General features: G+C 62.1%; 1 protein-coding gene across 1 annotated transcript; it reads left to right on the top strand.

Annotated features, from left to right (window-relative positions):
- Positions 1–140: 140 nt before the first annotated feature.
- LOC310921352 (selenide, water dikinase 2-like) lies at positions 141–10,958 on the top strand (the record flags this gene model as incomplete). Its single annotated transcript, XM_083881477.1, has 8 exons — positions 141–360; positions 1,460–1,563; positions 3,152–3,259; positions 4,270–4,424; positions 5,137–5,227; positions 5,524–5,623; positions 7,523–7,735; positions 10,245–10,958. 8 exons carry the CDS (start codon positions 141–143, stop codon positions 10,478–10,480), a joined length of 1,227 nt encoding a protein of 408 aa, XP_083737603.1. The 3' UTR covers positions 10,481–10,958.
- Between the last annotated feature and the right edge of the window lie 123 nt (positions 10,959–11,081).

Raw genomic sequence — 11,081 nt, 5'->3', positions numbered from 1 at the left:
CAGCACTCGTACCTCCTCCTCCTCTCAAACTCGACCAATCCCCGCCCGCCTTCCTCAGGCGTCTGCCAATCAGCGCCCGCCGGCGGCAGCTCCGCAGCCAATCAGAGGGGGCGGCGCTCGGCGGGCCCGTGCATTCCAAGATGGCGGCTGTGGCGGGCGGGTCGCGGCGCTGGGACCCCGCGGCGCTGGGGCTGGACCCGGCCTGGCGCCTCACGGCCTTCGGGGAGCTGCGGGGCTGAGGCTGCAAAGTCCCGCAGGAGACGCTGCTCAAGCTCCTGGCGGGACTCGAGGGGCAGCGCCCGGGAGGAAGAGGCGGAGGGGAAGGGACGGAAGCGGAGAGCGGCGGGGCCCCGGCACTGGGTGAGCGTGGGGGGATCTTGGGGCTTCCGGGAGCTCTCCGGGGCTCGGGGGTCGCGGTGGCGGCTCCGAGATGCGGCTGAGGGAGCGTTGAGGCGGCCTGAGCGGCCTCGGAGCGGTCTGGAGGGGCTGGGGGTGCCCAGGGGGCGGCCGGGAGGGCTCTGGGAGGGCTGCGGGGAGGCTCAGGGACACCGCGGGGCCGCTCAGGGGCCTTGAGGGAGTCGGGAGGGCTGCGGGGGCTCAGGGACACGGCGGGGCCTTGAGGGAGCCCAGAGGGCTCGGGACAGACCGGGGGGGGCTCAGGGGCTTTGAGAGAGCCGGGAGGGCTCTGGGAGGGCTGGGGGGAGCTCAGGGACACGGCAGGGCCGCTCAGGGGCCTTGAGGGAGTCGGGAGGGCTGGGGGGGGGCTCAGGGACACGGCGGGGCCTTGAGGGAGCCCAGAGGGCTCGGGACAGACCGGGAGGGGGCTCGGGACAGCCCGGGGGATGCTCAGGGACACGGTGGGGCCCCCGAGGGGCCTTGAGGAGCCGGGAGGGCTCGGGACAGCCCGGGGGATGCTCAGGGACACGGCGGGGCCGTTCAGGGCTCGGGGCAGACCGGGGGGCGGCTCAGGGTCCTTGAGGGAGCCCAGAGGGATCAGCACAGACCGGGGGGGCTCCGGCACGTGACGGGGGCAAAGGTGGCCCGGGGGGGGAGGGGCAAAGGGCGGGCGGGGGGAGGGGAAGGGGAGGAGCCGCGGGGGGGGCGGGGACGGGAGGGGCCCCCTCGGATCCGGGTCCCCCCCCACGAGCAGGATCCGCGATCCGCTCCCCATCCGGGTCCGGGTGTGCCCCACCTGACGGGCCCTGTGCCCCCCGGGACGGGCTCTGTGTCCCCCAGTGCCCCCCAGGACGGGCTCTGTCTCCCCCAGTGCCCCCCAGGACGGGCTCTGTGCCCCCCAGGACGGGCTCTGTCTCCCCCAGTGCCCCCCAGGACGGGCTCTGTCTCCCCCAGTGCCCCCCAGGACGGGCTCTGTCTCCCCCAGTGCCCCCCAGGACGGGCTCTGTGCCCCCGGGACGGGCCCTGTGCCCCCCGGTGCTCCCTGAGCCCTGTTTTCCTGCAGGCATCGGGCTGGACTCGTGTGTGATCCCGCTGAGGCACGGGGGGCTCTCGCTGGTGCAGACCACCGACTTCTTCTACCCCATCATCGATGACCCCTACATGATGGTACCCCAAAACCCCCCCTGAACCCCTCTGGGAGCCCAGAAATGCCCTTTGGCCCCCAAAATCACCCCCGAGGACCCCCCAGATCCCTCTTGGGAAACCCCAAACTCATCCCAGCCCAAGGACCCCAAACTCCCCAGGGAACCCCCAAATCCCTCCAGGGTCCCCCCAGTTCTCCCTTGATTCTCTTCCTCCCCCTTTGGACCCCCAAACATCCCTGGGCCCCTCCCCAAACCCATTTGGGGTCCCCCAGTTCTACCCTGGCCCCCACAAATCCCACCCTGAGCATCCCAAATCCTTTCACCCCCCCCCGATTTCATCTGCAGACCCCAATATCCCCCTCCAACCCCCCCAGATCCCACCTTGGGACCCCAAATCCCCTTGTAGCCCCCCCAGTCCTATCCCTGGGTCTCCCCAATGCCTTGGGAAGGCTGACCTGGAGCAGAGACTGGACAGAGCTGGAGAATGAATTTGGGATTTATTGAAAGGCCTTTGGGATCCCCCTTGGGCAGGACAGGGCCTGGGCAAAGCTGCACCCAGGGTAGGCTGAGAATGGTCACAAAAATGGACAAACAGTCACAAAATCTTATATTTTTATCAGTTTGGGTCCATTTGTATTTTGGGGTTTAATTGTGCAATTACAGCCTCAGGCTGGGAGGTTTTATCCCTGTTTTTTCCCTTCAGCCCAGGGTTGTTTGTGGTGTTGGGCTGAAGGTTGTCCTTGGCCCTGGGCAGGGAAGGATTTGTTTTGTCTCCCTGCTCTGTGCAGAGATAAATGACCTTTAACACGAGGCTCAGAACCTGCAAATGTGAAAGCCAAAGCTTCAGGCATCACCCCAAACCATCCTTGGCCCCCCAAAACCCCCCCCAAGGATCCCTTTGCCCTCTCCTGGGTCCCCCAAATCCCTCCAGGGCCCCCAGAATCCCCTTGTGACCCCCCAGTTCTGTCCCAGGCCCCCTAATCTCTAACTTGGGCTTCACTAAATCTCACTGGGGGACTTTCAAATCCCACCCTGGGCACCCCAAATGCCACCTGGGGGCCTTCAGATCCCATCTGGGGGAGCCCCAGTCCTGTCCTGGCCCTGCCAAATCCCACCTGGGCACTCCAGATCCCACCTGGGGACCTCCAAATCCTACCTGGGGACCCCAAATCCCGTCCTGGACCTATCAAATCCCACCCTGGGCACCCCAAATCCTACCTGGGGGCCTTCAGATCCCACCTGGGACCCCCCTAGTGCCATCCTGGCCCTACCAAATCCCATCCTGAGCACCCCAGATCCCACCTGGGGACCTCAAATCCCACCTGGGGACCCTCCAATCCCATCCTGGCCCTGTCAAATCCCACTCTGGGCACCCCAAATCCACTCAGAACCCCCCAGTCCCGTCCTGGCTCTGCCAAATCCCACCCCGGGCACCCCAGATGCTCCCGGGGAGCCCCAAAATCCCCTTGGGACCCCCCCCCCAGATTGGATCCCAAAGCACCCAAACTCCACCCTGCACCCCCTCAGATCTCATTTTGGGCCCCCAGAGCCCATCAGGGTCCCCCAGTCCTGGCTGGGACCCCCCAAACCCCCTCCCTGCCCCACTGCAGGGCCGCATCGCCTGCGCCAACGTCCTGAGTGACCTGTACGCCATGGGGGTGACAGAGTGTGACAACGTCCTGATGCTGCTCAGCGTCAGCCAGCGCATGACCGAGGAGGTGACGGGACAGGGGACACGGGGGACACTGTGGGGATGGACAGCAGGCATGGGGGACACGGGGAGACAGGGATGTGGGGGTGACAGGGTGGTGACAGGGACACGGAGGGGTGACAGGGTGATGACAAGGGCATGGAGGGGTGGCAGGGTAGTGACAAGGACATGGAGGGGTGACAGGGTGGTGACAAGGACATGGAAGGGTGGCAGGGTGGTGACAAGGGCACAGAGGGGTGGCAGGGTGGTGACAAGGGCACAGAGGGGTGACAGGGTGGTGACAAGGACATGGAAGGGTGGCAGGGTGGTGACAAGGGCACAGAGGGGTGGCGGGGTGGTGACAAGGACGCAGGGGTGGCAGGGTGGTGACAAGGACGCAGGGGTGGCAGGAATGTGGAGGGGACACAAGGACGCAGGGCAGGTACGTGGTGAGGGCAGGATGGTGACAGGAACATCCAGGGTGACAGATTTGAGGGGACACAGGGACATGGGGACAGTGACACGGCAGGGTCACTGTGCCAGGGGGTGACAGTGACATCAGGCAGCACAGGGGGACATGGCGGTGACAGTGACAGGGGTGGGGGGTTTACAGTGACACGTTGGGGACAGGGCACATGGGGGTGACAGTGATATCAGGAACTCGGGGACGATGTGGGACACATGGGGGTGGCAGTGACGGGGAGTCACAGTGACGTGCTGGGGACAGAGGGAGTGGGGGTGACAGTGACATCAGGTGGCACAGGGACTCAGGGATGATCGGGGGCATGTGGAGTGACAATGACAGAGATGGGGGACCACAGTGACAGGAATGAGGGGTCACAGTGACGTGTAGGGGGCAGGGGACATGGGGGTGGCAGGAATGAGAGGGTGACAAGTGTGTTGGGGTGGCAGGGGTGGGTCATAGGGACATGGGAGGTGACAGGGGACACTGAGAGGGTGACAGACACTGAGAGTGATGGGGACACTGGAGTGGTGATAGGGACACTGAAGGTGGCAGGGACCATTCTGTCTCCCCAGGAGAGGGACAAGGTGATGCCACTGATCATCCAGGGGTTCCGGGACGCGGCTGAGGACGGGGGGACATCGGTGACAGGGGGACAGACGGTGCTCAACCCCTGGGTCATCATAGGGGGCGTGGCCACTGCCGTCTGTCAATCCAGCGAGTTCATCATGTGAGTGATGGGCGGGGCCACTGCCGCCTGTCAATCATTTGTGTGATGGGTGGGGTCACTGCCTCCTGTCAATCATTTGTGTGATGGGTGGGGCCACTGACACCTGTCAATCATTTGAGTGATGGGCAGGACCACTGCCAACTGTCAATCATTTGAGTGATGGGTGGGACCACTGCCAACTGTCAATCATTTGAGTGATGGGCGGGGCCACTGCCAGCTGTCAATCATTTGTGTGAGGGAGGCAGGGGTCATTGTCACTTGTCAATCATTTGTGTGTGATGGGGTGGGGTCATTGTCACCTGTCAATCATCTGTTGAGTGGCAGGGGTGGAGCCTGGGGCAGGGTCACTGCTGTCAATCAAAGCCATCATTGGAGTGATGGGTGGGGCTTGTGAGGGGGTGTGGCCATCACCATGTGTCAGTCAAGTCAGATTCCCATCAATGGTGGGTGGGGCTTGGGGATGGGGCGGGGCTGGTGCTGTCAATCAAGTGGGTTTGTCATGTGAGTGACAGGCTGGGCTTGGGGTGGTGCCTGGGGACATGGGGCGGGGTTTGGGGACATGGGGCAGGGTTTGGGGACAGAGAGTGAGGTTTGGGGACATGAGGTGAGGTTTGGGTTATGGGCGGGGTTTGGGGACATAGGGTGGGGTTTTGGACATAGGGACAGGGTTTGGGGCCAGGGCGTGTCCCGTGCTGACCCCAGCCCTGCCCAGGCCGGACAGTGCCGTGCCCGGGGACGTCCTGGTGCTGACCAAGCCCCTGGGGACACACATGGCTGTCACTGCACACCAATGGCTGGACATGGTGAGTGACACTGAGGGGACCTGGGAGGGGCCAGAAGGGACAGGGGGACACCATGAGGGGCCAGAACCAGCCCTGTGTCCCCAGGGGGCCTCAGATGGGTCTGGAGACACCCAGGGGGCCTCAGATGGGTTTGGAGACACCCAGGTGTCCCCAGGAGGATCCAAAATGGGACTAAAACCACCTGAGATGTCCCCAGTGGGACCTCAAAGGCCCCCCTGATGTCCCCAGGGGGTGCCATGGGAGTGTCCCCAAGGCCCCTGCGGGTGTCCCTGACGCTGTCCCCGCTGTCCCCGCAGCCCGAGCGCTGGAACAAGATCAAGCTGGTGGTGACACGGGAGGAGGTGGAGCTGGCCTATCAGGAGGCCGTGTGCAGCATGGCCACGCTCAACCGCACCGGTGGGTGACACTGGGGACAAAGGCCACCCTGCGGGGCCCCAAAGCCACTGTGGGTGTCCCCGGAGTCATCCTGGGGTGTCCATAGACCCCAAAGTGATTGGGGGGGTCCCCAGAGCCACCCCAGGGATGCCCAAAGCCACCTCAGATGTCCCCAAGGGAACCCAAAGCCAGCAGAGGGACCCCTGAAGCCACTGGATGTCCTCAAAGTGTCCCCAGCCCACCCCACCCCACATGTCCGCAGAGCCACTCCAGATGTCTTCAAGGGAACACAAAGCCACCAGGGGAATCCCTAAAGCCACTCCAGGGTGTCCTTAGGCCATGCTGGGTGTCCCCAAAGCCATCCCTGGTGTCCCAAGACCCACCCCTGGCTGTCCCCAAAGTCCCCCCAGGTGTCCCTAGGCCATGCTGGGTGTCCCCAGAGCCACCAGGGGAGTTCCTAAAGCTACTCAAGATGTCCCTAAAGCCACCCAAGATGTCCCCAGAACCATTCCAGGGTGTCCCTAGGCCACGCTGGTTGTCCCCAAAGCCTCCTGGGTGTCCCCAGATGACCCCCCCCAGGTGTCCCTAGGCCAGGCTGGGTGTCCCTGGACCATACTGGATGTCCCCAGAGCCACCAGGGGAGTCCCTAAAGCCACCCCAGATGTTCCTAGGCCATGCTGGGTGTCCCCAAAGCCACCAGGGGAGTCCCTAAAGCCACTCCAGAGTGGCTCCACTCTAGCCAGGCTGGGTGTCCCCAAAGCCACCCCGGATGTCCCCAGAACCATTCCAGGGTGTCCCTAGGCCACTCCTGTGTGTTCCCAGACCTACCCCGGGTGTCCCCAAAGTCCCCCCTGGGTGTCCCCAAAGCCACCCCTGGGTGTCCCTAGGCCACGCTGGGTGTCCCCAGAACCACCAAGGGAGTCCCTAAAGCCACCTGAGATGTCCCCAGAGCCACTCCAGGGTGTCCCTAGGCCACGCTGGGTGTCCTCAAAGTCCTCGCAGGTGCCCCCCAAAGCCCCTCTGGGTATCCCCAAAGCCCCCTGAGTGTCCCCAGACCCCCCCCCGAGTATCCCCAAAGTCCCCCCAGATGCCCTCAAAGCTCCCCGGGTGTCCCCAGACCCCCTCCTGGCTGTCCCCAGCACCCCCTCCCGGGTGTCCCCAGATCCCCCCCAGCTGTCCCCAAAGCTCCTCTGGGTATCCCCAGACCCCTCCCAGGTGTCCCCAGACCCCTCCCAGGTGTCCCCAGACCCCCTCCAGGTGTCCCCAAAGCCACCCCTGGGTGTCCCCAAAGCCCTCCTGTGTGTCCCCAGACCCCCTCCCGGCTGTCCCCAAAGCCTCTCCTGGTTGTCCCCAGACCCCTCCCCTGTGAGTGTCCCCAAAGGCCCCCCAGGTGTCCCCCCCAGAGACCCCCCGAGTGTCCCCAGCCCCCCCCCGGGTGTCCTCAAAGCCCCTCTGGGTATCCCTAAAGCCCTCCCAAGTGTCCCCAGATCCCCCCTGGGTGTCCTCAGCCCCCCCCCCGGCTGTCCCCAGCCCCCTCAGTGTGTCCCCATGGGGTGCTGTGGGCAGTGAGGTGACACCCATGTCCCCAGCGGCGGGGCTGATGAGGGCCTTCGGGGTGCTGTGTGCCGTGGGCAGTGGGCAGTGAGGTGACATCCGTGTGTCCCCAGCTGCAGGGCTGATGAGGGCCTTCGGGGCGCTGTGGGCAGTGGGCAGTGGGCAGTGAGGTGACAGCCGTGTGTCCCCAGCTGCAGGGCTGATGAGGGCCTTCAGGGCGCTGTGGGCAGTGGGCAGTGCTGTGGGCAGTGGGCAGTGAGGTGACAGCTCTGTGTCCCCAGCTGCAGGGCTGATGAGGGCCTTCGGGGCACTGTGGGCAGTGTGCTGTGGGCAGTGGGCAGTGAGGTGACAGCTCTGTGTCCCCAGCTGCAGGGCTGATGAGGGCCTTCGGGGCGCACGCGGCCACCGACGTGACGGGGTTCGGGGTGCTGGGCCACGCCCGCGCCCTGGCGGCGCAGCAGCGCCTGGACGTGGCCTTCGTCATCCACAACCTGCCCGTCATCGCCAAGATGGCCGCTGTCAGCAAGGCCTGCGGGGGCCGCGGGGGGCTGCTGCAGGGGACCGCCCCCGAGACATCGGGTACACACACCACGGACCGGGATGGGGATTGGCTGGGGAGACTGGGAATGGGATTGGGGAGGGTGGGAGTGGGACTGGGGAGCCCGAAAATGGGATTGGGGGGCCTGGAAATGGGATTGGGGGGCCTGGAAATGGGATTGGGGGGCCTGGAAATGGGGCTGGGGAGCCCGAGAATGGGAAAAGGGGCGCAGGAAATGAGATTGGGGAGCCCAAAAATGGGATTGGGGACCCTTGAAATGGGGTAAGGAGCAATGGAAATGGGGCTGGGGAGCCTGAAAATGGGATTAGGGAGACTGGAAATGGGATTGGGGAGCCCAGAAATCGGATTGGGGACTGTGAAAATGGGATTGGGGAGCTTGAAAATGGGAGTGGAGACTGTGGAGATGGGACTGGGGAGCCTGACAATGGGATTGGGGAGCCTGAAAATGGGATAAGGAGTGATGGAAGTGGGATTGGGAACCCAGAAATGGGACTGGGAACTCCAAAACTCCAAAAATGTGATTGGGGAGCCTGAAAATGGGATAAGGAACGATGGAAATGGGACTGGGGAACCTGGAAATGGCAGGGTCGATGGGAGGGGCACCGGGTCATCCCGGCCAGCAGGGGGCGCCCCCAGAAATGGGACGAGAAATGCCAAAAATGGGGAGAGGGGCCCAGAAAATGGGACTGGGGACCCCAGAAATGGGAGGAGGGGCACCAAAACCAGGATGGGGAACCCAGAAAATGAGAAAAGGGATCCCAAAATTATGGGGTGAGATTACAGAGAGCAGTGGGTCCTCCTGGCCAGCAGGGGGCGCTGTGCGCAGGGGCGGGAATGGGGAGAAAAAGCCCCAAAAACGGGGCGGGGCCTCAGAAATGGGGAAAGGAGGTTCAAAAATGAGGGGACAGATCCTGGAAACGGGATGTGGGATTGCAAAAACAGAATCGGGGAACCCAGAAATGGGGAGGGCACCCCAAAAATGAGGGGGGGGTGTCAATGGAGAGGGTGTTGGTCAGCCCGGCCAGCAGGGGGCGCTGTCCGCGGTGGCAGGAACCCAGAAATTGGATGGGACTCCAAAAATGGGATAAGAGGGACCCAAAAACAGAATGAGGGACCTTGGAAATGGGATAAGAAGCCCCCAAAATGGGATAAGGGACACTAAAAATGGGACGGGGACCCCAAAACTGGGATAAAGGACACAAAATGTGGGAACAGACCCCAAAACTGGGGAGGTCTCCAATACAGGAGGGGGATTGGGGGCACATTGGGTCAGCCCTGGCAGCAGGGAGTGCTATGGCAGGACCTTAAAAGTGGGGAGAAAACCCCCAAGAAACGGGAAAGGGGAGGGGAAAATGGGAGGGGAAGGACCTTAAACTAGAGGGATCCTCAGGAAAACTCCACATTTAGGGTGGAACTTTTCCTGAATTCCTGTTTTCCCCCGTTTCCCCCCATTTTATCCCCATTTTTCTCCCTTTTCTTCCCTGTTTTCTTTCCATTTTTCCCTGTTCTTCCCCGTTTTCTCATTTTCACGTTTTTTCACCCATTTTTCCCCATTTTCCTGTTTTTCCCCATTGTCCCCATTTTACCCCTATTTTCCCCCCTTTCCCCCATTTTTCCCCGTTCTTCTCCCATTTCCCCCCGTTTTTACCGCACTTTCTTGTTTTTCCTGTTTTTCCCCATATTTTCTCCGTTTCCCCAAAATTTTCCCTGGTTTTCCCCCATTTTTTCTGATTTTTCCCCCGTTTCCCCCATTTTTCCCATTTTCCCCATTTTTCCCATTTCCCGTTTTTTCTGTTTTCCCCATTTTTACCCCTTTTTCCCTGTTCTCCCCCGTTTTTCTCCATTTCCCCCCCATATCATCCCCATTTTCCCCTCATTTTTACTCCATTTCCCCCCTTTTCCCCATTTTCCCTGTGTTTCCGCCATTTTTCTCCTATTTACCCCGTTTTCCCCATTTCCCCCATTTCTCCCCATTTTTTCTGATTTTTGCTCCATTTTCCCCTCATTTTTACCCCATTTTCTCCCCATTTTCCTCCATTTCCCCCCGTTTTCCCCATTTTTATTGTTTTCTCCTAATTTTCCCCCATTTTCCCCCATTTCCCCCCATTTTTCTCCCCTTTTTCCCCATTCTTCCCCCGTTTTCCCCCATTTCCTCCCATTTTTTCCCATTTCCTGTTTTTTCTCCATTCTTCCATTTTTTCCAATTTTTACCCCGTTTTCCCCCATTTCCCCCCGTTTTATCCTCATTCTTCCCTTTTTTTAAATTTTTACCCCATTTTCCCCTCCGCTTCCCCCATTTCCCCCCATTTTTCCCCATTTTCCCCGTTTTATCTCCATTTCTACCCCGTTTTTCCCCCCGTTTTTCCCCCATTTTTCTCCCATTTTTCCCCATTCCGTTTTTTCCGAATTTTACCCCGTTTTCCCCCATTTCTCCCCCATTTCTCCCCCATTTCTCCCCCATTTCTCCCCCCATTTTTCTCCCCCCATTTCCCCCCGTTTTCCCCCCGTTTCCCCCTTTCTCTCCCCCAGGGGGGCTGCTGGTGGTGCTCCCCCGGGCGCAGGCCGCGCGGTTCTGCGCGGAGCTGAAGGCGCCGGGCCGGGCCGAGGGGCTGCAGGCCTGGATCGTGGGGGTGGTGGAGAAGGGTCCCCGGGGGGCGCGGGTCATCGACAAACCGCGGGTGATCGAGGTGCCCCCCCGCGGGGCCCCCCCGCGCCCCGACAGCCCCGGGACCCCCCCCCCGGAGCCGCCCCGCGCCCCCTTCTAGGGCCCCCAAAAATCCCCAAATGTGGGGGAACGCCGGCCCCGGTACAGCTCCCGGAGAGGGGACCCCAAAGGAAACCCCAAAGGTGGGTCAGAGCCCCCTCCCCTGTGACAGACCTGCCCTGAGACCCCTCCGAGGGACCCCAAAGAAACCCCAAAAAACACCAGGGCTCGGCTGTGGCCAGAATTCCCAAAAAATCCCATCAAACCCCCCCACAAATTCCATCAAAGCTGCCTGGAAAATCTGGTCAAACCTCTCAAAAAGCCAAAGTTCCCCCCAAATCAGGTCAAACCCCACCCCCCTTCCAAGGGACCCCAAATCTCTGCCCAACCCCCCCCAGCACTGCAGGTGAACCCCCCAAATCCCCCTGGGGGGGCCCTAAAATCCCAATGCAGCTCTGCACAACAGGGGACCCCCGAAATCCCCCCTTTTTTGGGGATTCCCCCCAGAATTTCCCCTCCCTCCCCTCAGGCTCTGCCCGATGAGCAGCGGGCAGAGCCCCCCCAGCCCCCCCCGCGCCCCCAAAATCCCCCCCCGAGTGACGCCCCTCCCCCAAAACCCCCCGTAGGGGTGGGGGAGGGGCCGAGACCCCCCCTCAGTGAGG

The sequence above is a fragment of the Zosterops lateralis genome (genome assembly GCF_965231275.1).
Source record: "Zosterops lateralis genome assembly, chromosome: 33".
In the NCBI taxonomy this organism is placed as follows: Eukaryota; Metazoa; Chordata; class Aves; order Passeriformes; family Zosteropidae; genus Zosterops; species Zosterops lateralis.
The sequence above is the reverse complement of the archived record's forward strand: the minus strand, read 5'-3'. Positions and strand labels throughout refer to the sequence as shown.